This window comes from Ambystoma mexicanum, chromosome 12 (genome assembly GCF_040938575.1).
Source record: "Ambystoma mexicanum isolate Mex_15411 chromosome 12, UKY_AmexF1_1, whole genome shotgun sequence".
In the NCBI taxonomy this organism is placed as follows: Eukaryota; Metazoa; Chordata; class Amphibia; order Caudata; family Ambystomatidae; genus Ambystoma; species Ambystoma mexicanum.
In genome coordinates, this window is record NC_090936.1 from 421,128,386 (window position 1) to 421,147,758 (window position 19,373).

Sequence of the window (19,373 nt, forward strand, 5' to 3'; positions counted from 1 at the left end):
CGAAGGATCTGGCCGAGGGGGAGCGAGGCGGTGACCCTCCCCCCAAGGTGAAGGCCACAGGCCCACAGAAGGTGGTAAAGGCCTTGATTCACCCGGCCAAGGCCTCTATCGAGGAAGTCGCGCCGGCCCTGGCGCAGCCTTTGAAGGCTACACCAGTGGAGGCGACCTTGGGGCCCAGAGTCTCCCTGCCTCTGCGGAGGGAAGCCTCTTTCAGACCCATCAAAAAGACCCTCGTGAAGACCCCGGGGCGGTGGCCTTTGTGGACACAGACACAGCATCCGAGAAGGAGCTGGTAGAAGTCTTGGAGGGCCTTGACGAGGGCGTCGAAGAGGCCCATCCCCACGGGAGGGATCCCGACGAAGAGGACGACGAGAGCGACGGCGGCACTGGCGAGGGTCCTAGTCACCCGTTGCTTCCGGAGCCGCAGGACAACTCGGCAGCCATTTTGTTGGCAATACAATCCTTATGTTCGGAGATAAGGACGAGATTGCCCTTACCACCGACGGAGGAACCGGAACCAGGCTCGACGGAGGAGCCAGAGCCAGGCCCGGCGGGAAGCCCCCCAAACAAGAGAAGACAGATCCATCCAGCTCCGCCTTTTCAGCCCTCGCGGCCTACTCTCAACCTTTGCCCACGTCTCCCATCCCTGGGGATGACACGGGAACGGCCACGGCGACAACGGGTAACGACGACGACGACGGCAGTGACGACGGGACGGAGCTCCCATCGCCCCCAGCCCGGGCCTTCCCGCCCGACGAGATCGGATCTTTCCATGCAATGATCGCCAGGGCATCCAAGCTTTTTCAGCTCTGCCCCGAAGAGAAGAAGGAAGGTTTCCTTTACCAACAGTGCGAGGCCAAGGGGAAAACTTTCATCGCCGTGCCTCCGCTGGATGACATCTGGGACGAGGGTCTCACCCTTCTCAAGAACCTGTCTATGACGCCTGCCAAGAGGGATCGGTACGAGAAGAAGTACCGGGTCCCCGACGCGGCTCCTTTGTGCCTTAGAGCACAACCGACCCCTGACTTGGTTGTCTCAGCGGCGGCCAAGAAGAAAGCGGGGGGGCATCGGCCTCAACGTCAACTTCCCCGCCGGACGGCGAAGGAAAGAAGCTAGATGCAATGGGACGACGAGTTATCTTGTCGGCGGCAACAACGATTAAGGCGGCCAATGCCCTCGCGATCCTGGCTCGCTACGACAGGGAGTTATGGTACAAGATCGCCCCCCTGTTGGACTTCCTACCGGACGACAAGAGGCCCGAGGCCCTGGAGATCTTGCAAGAAGGCGAAGTGGCGTTGGACCACGCCATAACGGTGGCAACGGACATTGCCGACACCGGTTTCCGCCAGCTAGGCAACAGCGTTTGCCTTAGACGACGAGGGTGGCTCAAGGTGACGGATTTCCGCCAGGACTTACAAGCCAAGGTTTTGGACATGCCGTTCGACGGGAACAATCTGTTTGGGAAAGCAGTGGATGAGTCCCTCCAAGCGGTCAAGGTGGACACGGAGACAGCTAAGGCCCTAGGTGTTCTCCGGCAACGAAGGCCGTCCTTTCGGAGAACCGGATGCAAGCAGGGTGCCTCTAAGGGATTCGGCAGTGGCTCCTCTACGTAACGCCAAGCGGCCCGCTCCTCGTCGCAGGAAGCCTATAGAGGACGAGGTAAATCGGGTGGACCCCGCCGTCATCGCCAGGGAGGCCAAGGCGGAAAGGCGTCCTCCAAGCAAGATTGAACCGGCCGTGGTGTCGGGCCCCCACCGAAGCACCCCGGTGGGAGGCCGGCTGGCGAAGTTCATCAGCGTGTGGGAGTCCATCTCCACCGACCGTTGGGTGCTCGATGCCCTGGCCCAGGGGCACGCCCTCGAATTTCTAAAAAAGTGCCCCCTCATTCCACCCATAGTCAGGAAGGAAAATCACGTCCCTCAACTGATATTGGAGGTAAGGGCGATGCTCAAAAAAGGTGCCATCGAGCTCGTCCCGAAGAGGCTCAGGGGCTCTGGAGTATACTCAAGGTACTTCCCTGTGAAAAAGAAGACAGGAGGATGGCGACCCATCCTGGACCTGCGACGACTGAACAAGTACATCAAGGCACAGAAGTTCCGGATGGTCACCCTCCAGCACGTGCTGGGACAGCTGGAGGAGGGCGATTTCCTGTCGACGTTGGATTTGGAGGATGCATACTTTCACATCCCCATTTTAAAAGGACACCGAAAGTTCCTCAGGTTTGTGGTCCAAGGGCGGCACTACCAGTTCAAGGCCCTCCTGTTCGGACTAAAGTCGGCACCCAGGGTATTCACCAAGTGCCTAGCACCGGTGGCTGCGCGGCTGCGCCTGCAGGGGATCCACGTCTACCCCTACCTGGACGATTGGCTCATCCGCGCAAGGACAAGGGAGCTCGCCGTGGAACACACAGCGAAGACCGTCCAGCTACTCACGGACCTGGGGTTCTCCATCAACTTCCCCAAGTCCCACCTGGTCCCCTCGCAAGTCGCACTGTTTCTGGGAGCCAAGCTCGACACATTGTGCGTCTGGCCTCACCGTTGGAGGAAAGGACAAAGGCCATCCTAGGCAAGGTGCAGCGTCTGCTGGCCACGGACGTGGCCAAGGTGGGGTCCATCAAGTCCCTCCTCGGGATGATGTCCTCTTGCATATATCTCGTGCGCCAGTGCAGGCTTCGGATGCGCCCTCTACCGGAGTTCCTCGATGCCTGCTGGATACAACCAACAGGCAGCTTCGAAGACAGGATCCCTCTCAACAAGACCTTCCATCGAGCGATCCGATGGTGGGGCACCAACGCTCATCTGGCGGCAGGAACAGATTTTCAGACCCCCGCCCACCAGGTGACAGTGACGACGGATGCCTCCCTGGAGGGGTGGGGAGCGTACACCGCAGATCTTCACGCAAGAGGCCTTTGGCTCCCGGAGGAGAAGCCGCTCCACATCAACATCCTGGAGCTTCGGGCAGTGTTCTGGGCCCTCAGGTCCTTTCTCCCATCCCTCAAGGGCAAGGTAGTGAGGATCTTCACCGACAACACCACCCCGATGTTTTACATCCGGAAGCAGGGCGGAACCAGGTCCCCAGCCCTATCCAAGGAAGCCCAGGATCTGTGGCATTGGGCCGTTGCTGAAGGGATGTTTCTGGTGCTGTTTCATCTGGCAGGGATAAAAAACACCATCGCCGACTCACTCAGCAGAGAGCTGCGCTCGTGCCACGAGTGGGAACTATGCCAGGACCAAGTGGACCGACTCTTTCAGCGATGGGGCAAACCCCAGACCGACCTGTTCGCGACAGCAACGAACTCCAAGTGCCAGAGGTTCGCCAGCAGGTTTCCCCAACCGAGGAGCATGGGTGATGCCTTCTCGTTCCCCTGGGATGGCCTGTTCCTATATGCGTTCCCTCCGTAGTCGTTGCTGCTCCGACTCATCAACCAGCTCAAGAAGTCCAGTGCAGAATGATCCTCGTCGCACTGGCGTGTCCGAGACAGATCTGGTTCCCGGACCTTCTGGACTTGTCAGCGTCCCCACCAGTCAAGCTGCTATTCTTCACCATGCCCAGAGTTACTGAACTTGCAGGCCTGGCTCCTGCAGCACTAGTGTTTGGGGGGTACGATATTTCCCCGGCCGACTGCAGAGAGGTTCTTGCGAAGGCCAGGGCGTCCTCAACTCTCAAGTGCTATGGACATAAGTGGAAGAGGTTCTCTATCTGGTGCCGGACACAGAAGATTAACCCTCTGTGGATTACGGCCCCTCAAGTGTTGCCGTACCTACTGTTGCTAGCCAGAGCTGGACTATCTCACGCTTCAATCAAAATACACCTGAGAGCGATTTCCCGATACACCAGGACTACAGGGCGGTCATCCTTGTCGTCTCATTGTCTGGTTAAGGAATTTATGAAAGGACTGTTTTGATCATTCCCGCCGGTGAAGGCACCAGCCCCGGCGTAGGAACTCACCGTGGTGCTAACCAGGCTCATGGGTCCGCCATTCAAGCCTCTGCATTCGGCCCCGTTGAAGTTTCTGTCGTGGAAAACAGCATTCCTGGTGGCCATCACCTCCGCACGACACGTGGTAGAGATCCAGGCGCTATCCTGCAAGCCTCCATACCTGACCTTTCACGATACGAGGGTAGTGCTGAGGACGCACCCCTCCTTCATGCCCAAGATGCCGTCGGACTTCCATCTCAACGAGCCTTTGGTGTTACCAGTCTTTTTCCCGTCGCCTTCGTCGCCGGCCGAGAGGACTTTGCACTCGCTGGATGTAGCTAGAGCGCTGAAGTTCTACGTGGACCGAACAAAGAGTTTTCGGGGGACATCACAGCTGTTTGTGAACTTTGGACCTGTGAACCAAGAGAAGGTCCTCTCGAAGGCTTCCATTTCCAGATGGCTCTCCGACTGCATCATGCACTGTCATCGGTTGGCAAACCGACCGTTGCCTGGCCGTCCGAGAGCCCATTCGACCAGAGCTACCACAGCGTTCTTGTCTGGTGTGCCCCTGCTGGACAACTGCAGGGCTGCTATGTGGAGGTCGATGCACACCTTCACGAGATTCTACTGCGTCGACCGGGATTCCAGGGAGGAGTCCAGGGTCGGCCAAGCAGTGCTGCGCAACCTGTTCGCTTAAGGTGAGCCTGGTGAGGAGGTAAGAAATGCTTAATGTTGAGTTTTGATGTAATGCTTAATGTTGAGCCTTTGCCACCCCCCTTGGTTGTTTGTGTGTGTACTGCTATGTATTCTTATATTCATGAGCATGTGAATCCATGCCAGACCCCATACTGGAGAAGGAACAAGTTACTTACCTGTAACTGTTGTTCTCCAGCATGGGTCTGGCATGGATTCACATGCGAACCCTCCCTCCTACCCCTCTGCGGCTCTTCACTTGGCCATACTGCCACTTTACGTGCTACCAAATCTGACGATGGCTGCCAGAGGTGGGGCTTAGGGAGAGGGCAGTCATTGGCTGGGGGCTGGGAGACCAGTTATTGGTTACTACTGAGAAAGACAGATCAGAAACGAAACTGATACTGATTTTTTCTTTACTGAGGATTCACGGCCTGACGACTGGGAATATTCATGAGCATGTGAATCCCATGCTGGAGAACAACAGTTACAGGTAAGTAACTTGTTCCTTTCTTGTAATAGACTGAGCATTATTGGACCTTTCTAAATTCCTTGAAGAATCCTCATGCACAGAAAGAGGCGAAAGAGATTATGAGATGTGTCCTTCTAAGTGTTGGTGCAAGAAGCTAGAGGTATCTGCCGCAGGACTCGCTGTGGCTTGTAGATTTGGCTTGAGGGATCGCCACAATCCTGATGTTTGGGACTTTGGAGAAGAAGAGGCCTCACAATCCCTTGCTTGCGTAAATTCTCTAATAATTTCTTTAATTTCAAGATGCACAGAGACCACTTGTCTCTGAGTAGATGAAATAGATGCTGCATGGGTCTGACCATTAGGTCTCATGCATGTATACTTCCCACTATCAGAATTTTTCTTGTACCTTTCCTTGTTTGTTTCTACACTTGGAACCTCTCTTTCTCAGCTAGCTCCAATTTTTTTTTTTTTTACAAAGCTTATTTTTAATATTTTCATCAAGTGTTATCAGGAATAATAGAAACGAACAATAGAATTCAAACAATATAACCAACGGGTTAACACACCAGTATTCAATCAAAAGATAAATGTATAAGAGTATTCAGGCATCAATAATTTTGATGAGCTGTCATTAACACATTTCTGATAAATAGCACTAGTTAAAATATTTATCTCAACCTAATTAAAAATTCTTAAGTAAGGCAGGTCTAAAATAATATGGCTCTTCATATTTCACCAATTCAAAAAAAGGTGACCACACTTCCAAAAATTGTGAAAATGTATTTATTATTAGTGCTGTGATTGTATCCATAGTCGGGACATCCCACATTTTAACCTACCATACCGCTATATTAGGCCCAGAGTAATCTTTTCACTGCTGAGATCTTGTTAACCTTGCCGCCTGTAATAGGTGAATCAGTATTGAGGTTATCGACCCCCACATTGTGTAGTCTCCATCAGGGTCCATGTTACCCAAAATTACCACTAATGGATCCCATGGTAGTGCCCACTTTGTTATATTTTTAATATGTGACAGAACTACTTTCCAGAAGATTTGAATTGTTGGGCACCTATCACATGTGGCCAAGGTCTCCTGTTGTTCCACAGTGCCTCCAGCAATACTGGGAATAATTTGGATTTCTCTTGTTAACTCTCTGTAGAGTTATGTACCACCTGAAGGACATTTTAGAAGCATTTTCTCTAATAGGCGTACAATCGTAGGATTTATTGGCTCTTTGCCAAATATGAAACTAGTCCGCCTTCAAAATTGACATTCTCAATTGTTCAGCCTCATGTATCGAAAGGCCTCATTAGGAAGGTCCCTATGCAAGAGTTGATGGACCCTAGTAATTCTCATTTTTTTTTATAAGACCTTCATGAAGAGTCGGCTCCAGGCCTTTGTGTAATCGGGTGCCAGCTTTGATTGTTTCTTTTTGTGATGACTGGTGTCTTATTTTTGCATATCTAAACCTCTCGGTTTCATTAAAGGCAAATTTTGTTTTACAACCTGCAAGTGATTATAGGCTCATTTTCACAGTATGATTGATCAAGTGTAAGGCAACCTTTTTGCTGCTATGCCACAAATTGTGTTTTATCTGAACCCGGTGAGAAATTGGGGTTTTCAAGGACATGGTTAAGAGGGCTCAGGCCTAGGGTGATGACCCAACAGTTTCATGCAGGCATCCCAGTGAGACAGTTATTTTAGTTGCTCTGACAGTGAGGAATGAGCTTTATTGCCTAAGTAAGGTAAAACCTTAGGATGTCAGTGGGTCGCTGATTGTTCCATTTCCGCCAGAGTTTCAGTCCTTTATTTATGTGCCAGTCGAATACTCTCTAATTTGTCTGCCAAGAAGTACTTTTTTAAGTTCGGAACTTCCAGCTCACCCAGGTTGGGATTTCTAAGCATTACTTTACACAGTATTTGAGGCTTATTTTTTCCCCCAGATAAACATTATCTTGCTCTGAAGTATTTTCCAAATTTTAGATGGGATCTTAAGGGATAAGGTACAGAAAACATATAGAACTCTAGGTAACAATGTCCTTTTTAGGGCTGTTATACATCCTGCCCATGAGATGACCCTGCGGTTCCATCATTGTATGTCCTTCCCACACTTGTTTCACAACTCTGGTATATTAGCCACATGAATGGGAATCTATTAATGCGGTTAGTTGAATCCCTAGATAGATGATGGGCTTTTCCATCCACCGACTAGAGAATGTCTTGGAGTTGCTTGGTCTGCCGGTGGCAGTGTAACCACTAGGTCTATCGATTTATCACAATTTTATGATAAATCTAGAACCAAGGTGAGATGCATGCAGCTCATTCATCGCTGCAGATAGAAAATTCTTAATATTGCTTAGAATCAATTCTATGGCATCGGCGTATAAGGCTATTTTATTCATGGGTTCCCCCATACTCAGTGCTCTTAATTGTCTCATTACATCAGATTGCCTGGGTGGGAGTTTCTAACTCTAGGGCAAAAATGAAGGGTTAAAGTGGGCATCCTTGCCTTGTTCCTCTCCTGATGAGGAGCAAAGATTATAGTTTCCCATTAAGTCTAATTTTTGTATTCTGAGAGTGATCGTTTGCCAGAACGAATTTTGTGAAGTTTAGGCCAAAAGCTTTTAGAACTAGTGTGAAGAAACTCCAGTTTTTAGTGTTAAATGCTTTGTGTGTATCTAATGCTGCTATACCAAACTTCTGACCTCATCTTTTACCCCAGATGATTAGGTTTACCAGTCTCCTTATGTTACCTTGGGTATTTCGTTTAGTAATAAACCCAGTTTAGTCTGGACTCACAATCCCAGGTAACATTTGGGATTAGCGCTCATCTAAGATTTCCGCGTACATTTTTGCGTCCACATTGAGTAGTGAAATTGGCCGATAAAACCTCCTCTATTTGGGTTTTTTACTTAGCTTTAATATTAACGAAGTTATCAACGCATTGAATTTGGTGTTTTTCCTGAGGGGAGAAACAAACAGAAGAACTTAGTCAGAGGTGGCAGTAGGAATAGACGAAACAGTTTATCATAAGAATTTGTAAATCCATCTGGTCCAGGTAACTTATTATACGGTATAGTTTTAAATGCTCAATTCAACTCTTCTTGTGTTATCAGGGCTTCTTTTTCCATCTCATTCTGGATCGTTAATTTTAGGCAATTGGACCTAGACCAGATTTTGGGTTTGGAGTTCCTACTCGACAAGGTGGTTGTGGAAGATATCAAGGTATGTTTCCACCAGTTTAATCTTTTTCTCCTCTCCTTACTGATCTAGCCCCTGGTTGTCTATTAGGCTCTATAACTACATTATATGCCCATGTCCCTTCAGTTTAGCAGCTAGGAATCAATTTTCTTTTTATCCTTTGATGAAGTAGGAGTGTTTGATTTTTAGTATTTTTTGTACTGACCTGTCAGCATATAGACTTTCACCACCAAGGACCATATTGTCACTCTCGCTCCAGCCTTGGCCGATTTCTGTAATCACTCTTTCACTACTGGAACTTCCCCCTCTCCCCTTAAGCACTCCCTTGTGCACCCCCTCCTCAAGAAGCGTGTGCTGATCCTACCTGCCTGGCAAACTATTACCCAATCTCCATCACCCCTTTCCTGGGCAAACTCTTGGAAAAGCTGCCCATCTCCCAGCTTACTCTCCACACTGAATCTGTTGGTTATCACTATGACCATCAGTCTGGCTTCAGAGCTTCCAGAGGCATAGAAACTGCTCTCCTGAACACCCGTGAAGATCTGCTCTCTAATCTTGATTCCAGCATTCATTCTATCCTCATCCTCCTTGATTTGTCCTCTGCATTCGACTCGGTCAACCACGCAATCCTGATCAATCGACTCCGTGAGAAACTGGGCATCACGGATCAGGCCCTAGAGTGGCTGACCTCCTTCCTCTTGGATCGCCCCTCCCAGGTCTAACTTGGTTTCTTTCTCTCTGCCACCTCACTTTCTACCTGTGGCGTTTCGCAGGGCTCTATCCTCTCGCCCTAATTTTTCAACCTCTACTTGGCTCCTTTGTCCCACCTGATCTCTACCTTCTCCTCTAACTTTCAGTGTTATGCGGATGACACTCAGCTTTCCTTCAGGCTCCCCTCTGCCTCTTTTCCTCTCTCGCTCAATCCTGACTGTCTATCCGCGATTCAGGATTGGTGCGCCTCCAACGATCTCTGCCTTAATGCCAGTAGGCCAGAGATCCTTCTCAATGGGACCTCTGCCCCTGCTTTCCCTCACTCACTCTGGCCGCCCACCTTGGGCCCTCTTCCTTTGCCTTCCTGTGAGGCAAAAAACCTTGGTGCCATCTTCAACTCCACTCTCCATTTCTCTCCTCACATCTCGGACGTCCTCCATGAAGTCCCCCTACCAGCTGCACCCCCTCAAAGGGACTCTTCCCTTTCTCACTTTCCCCCAGAAGCTCACTGTCTCCAGAGCCTTGGTTCTCTCTAGGCTGGACTACTGCAACAGCCTCTTTCTCAATCTGCCTTCCTCTACTCTCTGCAACTAATCCAGAACAGGAGTGTGAGACTTATCCTTGGCTCCAAGGCCAGGGACCGTATATCTCCAACCCTGAAATCTCTCCATTGGCTCCCGGTAGCTGCAAGGATCAAGTTCAAGACCCTTTACATTGTCCGTAAGGCTTTCTGGAGCCGAGGACCGCACTACGTCCATCGCTCTCTGCCAAAATACCTTCCTTCTCGAGCCCTTCGCTCAGCTACCTCCAACTCTCTAAGGTTAAGACACTTCTCAAGGCAGAGAATGGGGGCAGATCTCTCTCCTCTCCAGGTGCCTCCCTTTAGAATGGCCTCAAGCGGGATCTCCTTGGGGTTACCCGCCGCCACACCTCATTAGAGTAAAGAAATCCCCAGGTGAAAAGTCTGTAACAACTCCCTTAACACAAAAGGTCCCTTTTTTTTTTTTTTTTTTTTTTTCTTCTCGCTCCGCACTCTCCTTTTGTTCCCCCTTCCATGCACTTCTCCCCCTTCTGCCTCTACCCTGCACTTGCACGTTCTCAATGTCACTGGGCCTAGTAAGATTGTTGTTTTTGTTCTCCCCTGTTACCTTTCCCTGCCTGGTCGCGCTCTGAAACACTTGTGTATGAGCGCGATAGAAATAAAATATCAATCAATCAATCAATTGTTTGTTCGCTATATGGGGGCTGAACATGTTAATATTGTACAGGGGCCTTTAACTGTGTATGGCTTGTTTGCTGACCCCACAATGCTGGCCTTGATGCCAGTAACACAGAACCAATGGTGTTGCATCTCTCATTTTAGAGAGGAATGTAAAAGGGCTGAGACCCATACCTTGGAGGAGAGAGCCAGTCTGAGCAAGCCCGCACACAGCGGAAGCCTGCGCCGTAGTGCGGAGCAAGTCTATCCTGGAGGCAGGACCATGTTGAATACGTGGTGGGCGGAGGATTCCCAGAGCCCACAGACTGCTACCGAGTCCAGGATGGCGGAGCCCCCAAGGCACCTGGTTCCCTAAAGTAGGAGGTTGACCCGCCGCAGATGTGGCTCACCAGCATCCCTGAGCAATGACACCAAGCAAAACCTCTGCGAGAGAGCAGACAACACAGATGCACGGTTCCACAGCTAATGGAGCAGCCACTCCCCACCAGCAACTCTGCCAAAACCCAGTTACGTGGCTAAAACGGAGGAGACGGAGGAGGGTGGTGAGGCTCTGAAGCACTCCACGAGGGGGTGAGGACAATATGGCAGCCCAATACCCACAAGGGGGAGAGGACAGTACGCAACCCAGAAGGCCAGTGAGGCCGAACAGCCCACGCTAGGTTGAACAATCCCATAGCCTACTGAGGTATAATAATAGCGAGAAACTGTGACAGGCTAAAGAGCCAGGGGGCCCATACGGGGCTAACAGAGACATATAAGTGACAGAAACGCCCTGGAGAGGGGGGAACCTGAAACAAAGTCCCCACACGGCATGTGTGCCCATTGACGAGGGACCTGCCTACTCTGACTGCCTTTACTCCCACTGCCAACACCTGTGCACCCCCTCTATCACGGATAACCTGCCTTCCCACCTATGTTCAACCACTTACAATAGAGAACCAGATGGCCCCGGGAGCCCGATCCCTGCCAAACCATGCGCTCGACATCCTCGATCTCCTAACAGCTAATAACCTAAATGCACTCGCAATCTCAGAAACCTGGCTCCACGCTGCCGCAGAGCCAGCCATCTCCCTTGCCATACCACCAGGATACACTATCATCAGGAGTGACAGATTGAACATCAAAGGTGGTGGAGTCGCCGTTCTCAGTAAAGACCACCTACACATTAGACAAGCAAACACCTCTCTAAACAAAAAAGATAGCAGGCGCCCCTCTCTAGAAAGAACATGGCATGATGACCTGTTCTGTGGTTTTTACCCACTTTGAGAGTCTGCAGTCATCGCTTTTTGCTCACTGTACTTTTCACAAAGGAGGAATATCCATTTGCATATCAGTCTTTGGCCCGCCCACAAGGGCCGTCAAGCACCGAAATTCCTGGCAAACCTCCTTTGAACAAGAGGGCCAACAGCAACCCAGACATGTGTTTTGGCCTAGTCGGGCCTCATCAGTGAGGTGGAGCTGCGCCACTCTGGGCACAGTGAGCAAGGGGTCCACGTCTGGGTTCTCCCAGGTTACTTAGGGTGACCAACCACAATTTCCTTGCAAAAATACAAAAAGGTAGCAGGCGCCCCTCTCTAGAAAGAACATTACATGTATTTTGTATTTATTGTCATGATAACCTGTTCTGTGGTTTTTACCCACTTTGAGAGTCCGCAGCCATCACTTTTTGCTCACTGTACTTTTCACAAAGGAGGAATATACATTTGAATATCAGTCTTTGTCCCGCCGACAAGGACAGTCCAGTACCGAAATGCCTGGCAAACCTCCTTTGAACAAGAGTGCCAACAACAAGTGCAGACACGTGTTTTGGCCTAGTCGGGCCTCATCATTGAGGTGGAGCTGTGCCTCTTTGAGCACAATGAGCAAGGGGTCCACGTCTGGGAACCTTTTGTGTACCTCTCTAAACAACAACTGTGACATCCTTTCCCTAAAAAGGCCCATATGCCCATCCAACACGATCACTACCCACCTAGTCTACCGTCCTACCAGCCCCACCCTCACATTTTAAGAAGACCTTCTTCAAATCCTACACGAGAACACAAAACCATCCTCCCAAAAACTCCTCTTGGGGAACCTGAACTTAGGCCTCAACAACCCTAATGACTTACCGGCCACTTCACTCGCCAACTCTTTATCCGCCGTTGGCTTTAGTCACTGTATGCACAGCCCCACACACAACAAAGGACACTCCTTAGACTGGATAGCTGACCTAAACTGCCACATCTCTATCATATCAAACACCCCATGCCCATGGTCGAACAACCATATCATCCTGTTCACATCCCCCCTCGGTCAACAAACCGAAACACCCACCATTACGATGCCTCCCTCCCTAGTCTGCAGTGCCCGCAAGCTAACTAAAGAAAATCTCCTGCCTTTTCTGGTTGCCCTCAGCCCAGACATCTCAATCAGCTTTGAAACAAACACTCTTGCAGACCTATACACTAAAACACTAGCAAATGCTATTGAATTGATTGCCCCACTAGCTCCAAAAAAGCCAAACCACTAGCGCACTCAAATTCCTAGTTTACCCAGGACCTCTCAGAACTCGGAGAAAAAAAGAGACGATCCAAAATATCCTTGTGAAACCTGCCTTCCGACACACTCAAGCAAGAGTTCATAAACCTGTCCAAACAATACAAAAACGCAATAATCCAAGCCAAAGCCAATACATTCAACTCCAGAATTGCCAATGCAACCTCTAGTACCAGAGAATTATTCTCTGTTCTTAAGAGATCTTGAAGCCCTGGTCACCCCTCCATCCCCGCTCGCCTAACACTGCGCCTGGTGCGACAGCATCTAGAGCGCCATGCTGAACACAATCAATTTACTCACCAAAAAATCGACAAACCAGACACCTTGAGCCACACCAAGCAAACCACCTTGACCGGTACCGTCACTGAGAACCTCCACTCTGTCCCGCTCAACACCCCACAATTATTCAGATTTAACATAATCTCCGTCCAAGAAACCCTGCACATCCTGAAAAGCCTAAAGCCCTCAAAATGCAAAGGGGACATATGCCCAGCACCCCTGATCAAAGACTGTGCTTGTCATGAACTACAGAACACGCCCCTTTTGGACTTCCTGGTCCTTGTCTCAACGGGGCTTACACTCCCTTGTACTTCCAACATGGCCGTCCACTGTGAAAAATCTTCCTCGCTCTACACCTTGGACGTAGCGTGTTCTATTTATAGACCACGCCTCCCGCGGCTCTGCGTGTCTCAATGCTATTGCGAAGTAGCGACCTGACGTGTGCTCGTAGCTCGCGGTGTTGTTTCCCTTGCTTCTTCCAGCCTACCCCATTCCTAGTCCCTTTCCTTCCTTTCTTGATTCCTGGACTCGTGTGCTAGTAGTGCACTCTGTTAAATTCCCGGATTCCTGGATCCTTGCATCCCGGAACTTTGAACGCACGCTGGAGTCGGAAGAGACTCGTGCAGCCTTATTCAAGACTCGATCAGTTCGCAAGAAGGCATCGATCAAGAAATCCAGCAAAGATCGAACTCAGGTGAGAAGGGGGGGAACTCCTTGACAGTGCTGAAACTTTGGCCCCGTTTATCACAGCAATCATAAACTCCTCGTTTACCACAAGCATGATACCTGCAAGCCTCAAAGAAGCGTGGGTTTTACCGCTCCTAAAAAAACAAAAACAACCCTTGACCCAACATCTTCTAACAACTATCGCCCCATCATGACCGTCCCCTTTCTGCTAAAAATAAATGACAGAATAGCCTATGTCTAAATACAGCGACACCTCAAAGCAAACTAGATATTCAGAATCTGCCAATCCGTATTCCTCCCAGGGCATGGAACCGAATCTGCCCTCCTTGACTTAAAAAATCAGATGAATGGCATCAGGGACATGGTTAAACTCGCCGTCCTGCTGCAACTAGATCTGTCGGCAGCGTTCGACTTAGTCGACCACAGTATACTCTGCCGACACCTTAGCCAAGCAGCATCCTTCTCACCAGAAGCAAAATCATGCATCGCCTCCTTCCTAGAAGGTAGAAGAATGAAAGTCTTCTTGGTGAATGCTAGTGCAACACCCTCACCAATCAACTAGAGAGTCCCCCAAGGCTCCTGTGTCTCCCCCACCCTCTATAACATCTTCACAAAGCCCCTCTTTGACCTCCTAGACTCCCTGGATATCGCATACACAAATTACGCAGATGACACTCAAATTCTTCTCCTGCTCACTGGCACATATTCAGAAGACGCCACCACGCAAAACTCAACCTTCGTCATCATTCAAGCATGGATGGCATCCCACGACCTCTGCTTGAACGATGACAATACGGAGCTGCTTATCATAGGACAATCAACAGCACTAAATAAACAGAACCCCGAATGCTCGACCTTCGACAGCATTCCAATCCCAGTCTCACCTTCGGTCAAAAGCCTGGGAGTCTATCTAGATGCCTCACTAACACTAACCAGACAAGGCAACGCCATCGCCTCCTCAGCGGCATACACCACCAAACTCTTTAATGCCTCAGGACCCTTCCTCTCGCCAGACAGCTGCCTGACGATCGCTCATGCTGTGGTGGATGGAAGGTTAGACTATTGCAATGCTCTATTTGACGGTACTACAGTCCACAACCTAAAAAAATTGCAGACTATGCAGAATAATGCCCTAAGAGCTGCCCTCAACCTCCCCAAAACTAAACACATACCAGCTGCCCGTAGAACGGTACACTGGCTCCCCATCCGGGAAATAATACTTTTCAAGTCCCTAACCATCACCCATAGATGCATTTCCAAGTCGACACTGCCCTACCTGTCCCAAAGTTTCTCCAAATCGCACTCAACCAGGCCCGTTAGAACACCTTACACACAGAGACTAGTTCAACCGACATTCAAACGTGCCAAAGCAGGTGGCTCAAGCTTCCCAGTCACAGCAGCGAAGCAATGGAACTCCCGCCCACTCAAACTCGGATCGGAAGGCTCCTGCTGGGCTTTCCGCAAAACCTTGAAAACCTGTCTCTTCAATTAACCCTCCATCCGACCATTTCCTGACCACTGTAGCCTATTGTATGTATTCCTTGACCGCAACCTGTATACTTGTATGACTTACGCAACAATGTAACTATGTTTACCACCTTTTGTGCCTAAGGGCCTCTTGTAACTGGTTCTCCCCAACGCCCTGATGCCTGAGGGCTTGTGCACGCTATACAAAAAATAAACTACCCTCTCCCTCACTCCTACTCTTAGCTCCCTTTTTTACCTTGTCCTACGTACGGGTTTCTGCTTGAGTCCTGCGGTTGAGCTCTCCTGTGAGCTTTGGCTGCCTTTGGTCTCAGATTAGTTCATTGCTTTAGGCCTGCCCATTCCCCAAGTGGGAGGGCCATGAGGTGTGCGCTCTCTGCGGCTTCAAAGACCTTGGGTATAAAAACAGGGTCAACCATCATGCTGGCATTTACTCCAAGCCCTGTTACCTGAAACCTCTGGGGCCTCTCTTCTCAACAATCTTGCTCTCTGTCCTCTGCCCTTGGAAACATCTAGCATTGAACACCACACTACATATACCATCACCCCCAGGCAGTTTCGCTTCATGATGATCAGTCTGCAACCCTCTGCCCTGCAGTCCATCAAACGGGTAGGCTGACGCATCTCGATGCCATGATCAAGACTGCCATCCTATATTCTGGTTCCACGCATCTCGTCATCTGCCAGGAAGTGATTAGCTTACCCAACTTCTCCTCTGCTTCCTCCCTTGGAGCATGACTTGTGACATCGTCACTGCCCGCTCCTGCCCCTTTTTTATTGTTCTCCTCTTGTATTTTCCTGCATTTGGAAGTATGACATTATTTCTTTTAATTGATGTCACACTTTAAGCATCTCTAACATCTCATATTATGCCGTGTCCCTTCCATGGACCAAGTGGCTTGCGCTGCCACACAGCACTCCAATCCTCCATTCTGGCCACATAACAGCTGACTGAGCCGCAAATCAATCGATGGATGTTAAATATGTTTTGCTCTTTGTAATGAGAAAATGTTTACACCAGCAAAATTGCATGCACCCTTGCATTATAAGAATAGTGTATAACACCCCTGCCTCAAAATCTATATGCAACACTGCCTTGACCTATCATGCAGTGTTTCAAGCAATGTTTAGTTTCTCAGTGCACCATGGGTTTTAGAACTTGATTCCGAACATTACACGCAATACATTGTATGTTTCTCTGTTCACTTTCAGCTTTACCACTTAGTTTCTCAGTGGGCAGAGTTTCACTCACAGTTCCACAAGTGTCTTCCATGCTACTGCACTCTTAGCCAGTTTCTGATGTTCAGTTTTTATCAGTGGTCGCAGCTGGTTCGATCGCTCTGTGTTGCTTCGTCCTATGACTCTGGATTTCGATTCCTGTCAGTGTGCTCTTCCCCTTTGGCTCTCGTTAATGTTTTTGCCGTTATTGGAGCCTTCACCCCATTCCTTCCTATTCCTCGGAAGGTGGGGGCATACTTCTCTCGTTAGCAAGATAAATATGAGGTTAACAAGACAGTCAACATATAGCTCTGCTGCTGGAATACAACTTCTGTTGTCTTTTGTACCACTGTTCACTTGCTCAAATTTGAATGACATCATGAATGTGCCATTGGCATGTCCTGTCCAGAGTAGTAGCGTAGATGTACCCATGTGAGAATGCCCTCTTCTCCTCGTTTTATTCATAGCATTCGTTTTTGCGACATCTATGAACCAAAACCAAAAAAAGAGATTTAACATAAATGAGTTTTTTTTTTTAAAAATGGAACAAAAACAGCACATACCATAATAATGACTTCATGAGCTTATGAATAGTCTTATTTTTATTTATTTTTAATTTGTTTAATTTGTTTTGGCTGATATTAACAACCTTTCAAAATACAAGTCATGTATTAAAAACAAATATAACAATTTGTTAAAACATAAGAAATATAGCAATTAGTTAAAACATACACAACATAAAACACATGTTCACAGATCTCTTGATCCATTGTGGAGATGATATTCAGTCGCCTAAAACAAAAACTGAAATAATATGTACTTTCCAGTTACATAATGCATTATGAGAATGAAAAATAAATGTAAACACCACTATTGTCATGTGTGAGTGAAAAAAATTAAAAAAGGTTCCATTGCTCATTTTGTTTTTAGATTGCGATTTTCACTGACAGAATTGAATCGAGAAAATTAACTATTGCAATGTTTATGGCAAGTTTATGGTTAGAAGAAATGTGCTGCCAAATATTAACAGATTTCAAGGGACGATCTATGCAAATCACAGTTTTAAAACAATAAACTTTTCCTTGACAACGCGGGACAAGACCTTGAATAGTCTAAATGTAAAGTACTAGAGGCAAATCGTAGAAATGTATAAATGAGCTGGAGCAACCTTTTGCTGATGACTGAATGCTTACTCTTGATGTATGGCTGCTCAATTGATCACCTAACTAGACTGCTATTGTGTATGTGATTACGTGAACCACTGTAGTCTTTTTGCATTCACCTGTGTAATGTGATTCCTCCTTTCCGTTTGCAGCTTTGTCAAGCCTATTCTCAGCTTCTACAGTATATGGAAAGATACAGGTACACTTTAGAATTGTATTGCAATTATTTGAGCAATTTCCGATCTATCCTTTAACATAAGTTGATCAGATAATCTGATTGCTTTAATATTCGTTTTTTAACTTAACTTTAATTCAGCTGAAATAACCCTACTTTTTGCACTGTTCACGTTTGTTCATATTTGTGGCTGGTTTCTGATGCCGCTGCATTTGCAATGTTATGTTAAAGGTTCTTATACTGCTCACTGTTGCCACCTGCATGATTTCTTGCCGCTTTAGCGGATCTGTAAAGCAAGGGGACAGGGGGGTACGTTAGTAGGACTGAGCGGGAGAAAAAAGCAAGAGAGCTGTGATGTGCTGTTGACAGCTTCCATTTGGTTGACACAGTTCACTGAGCGTATGTGTTTTTTTCGGTTGGTATTTGCCATGTGCTGTTGGGCGAGGCTATCGTTGTTGTGGTGTGGTGTGGTGTAGTGAGGTTCGTGTGGTTTGTTTTGCTGTGGAGGTATGGTTGTGTTTAGTTCAGAGTTTGAGAGGTGTATGCAGAGGGGTGGAGTTTTTAGTAGGGTTGTTAGTGGTAGTATCATTTCCTACCTCTATTGTTCCGACTAAGTGTGGCCCATATACCTCCCCCTGTCGTACATTCTAGTGTGCAGCAATGTCCACCCCCACAGGTTCCTCAAGGGGTGATGTATTCCCTGTGCCCTGCAATCCATCATTGCAAGCTATTGCTCCCTAACACAGATAAGCTATGGGAAAGATATGGCTCGCTAACACAAATGCGCTACACCCATGGCGAAACACCTGCTTTTGAGATACCTGAGCATTGTGAGAAAAATGGCTACATCTGAGAGACAGTAATAAAGATAGAACCCTTAAATTGTAGACACAGCAATACATAGGAAATGCCTTGATTTGAGACACAGCAATAAATAGAAAATGCCTACATTTGAGACACAGCAGCAAATGTAAAACGACTTGCTAGGCGGCTAAACATTGTAATACTGTGCTATGTAAGGGTATGAGAGTGTTAGGGCTTTACTGGAATACAGTAATTGCTGTATTCCCCAACCTGACCACACTTACCTTATCAGTTGCTGCTGGTTGACAGCTGGCTGCACAGGCAAACACAGCGTGGTGCTGCTTCTTCGGTGCTTCCCATTGACTTTTGGCCCTTAGCCAAGGGCTGCCTGGGCAGGGGCTGCCCTGAGAGATGGTCCTAAATGGGCACATAGGCCAATCCGGGTTGGTGGATGGGCTGGGAGGAGGGAGGGAACCCGGAACAGATACGGGGCACACAAGGTTAAAACCCTGCAACCAAAGTGTGGGAGAGCACAGAGATCGATGAAAAATGGGAGTTTTGCGTTTTCAAGCTGCTAGAGGAGTGAAAAAAAAATGTCATTCACCTCTGAGGCACAGATGTAAAGTGCACTCAATGAGGGTGCTGAGGGGCTAGAGCCCTGCTATCCGATTCCGGACTGTAGGCCAATCAGGGGTGGTGAGCGGCCCGGGACAATGGAGGGAACCCAGAACAGGTACAGGTTTTAGACTTTGTTGTCTAAAAGTATTGGTAGTAGAAAGCAGAAGATGTTGTGGATGCCCTTTTTGGAGCTT

The 19,373-nt window shown here is 48.4% G+C and overlaps 1 protein-coding gene across 3 annotated transcripts in view; it reads left to right on the forward strand.

The window, feature by feature from the left end:
* Positions 1-19,373, forward strand: part of DDX11 (DEAD/H-box helicase 11) — a 1,292,375-nt gene that overhangs the window by 500,063 nt on the left and 772,939 nt on the right. For all 3 annotated transcript variants that reach the window (XM_069628571.1, XM_069628573.1, XM_069628572.1), the window contains exon 11: positions 17,735-17,781. In XM_069628571.1, the coding sequence (XP_069484672.1) occupies positions 17,735-17,781 (47 nt within the window). The remainder of the gene's footprint in view (positions 1-17,734; positions 17,782-19,373) is intronic.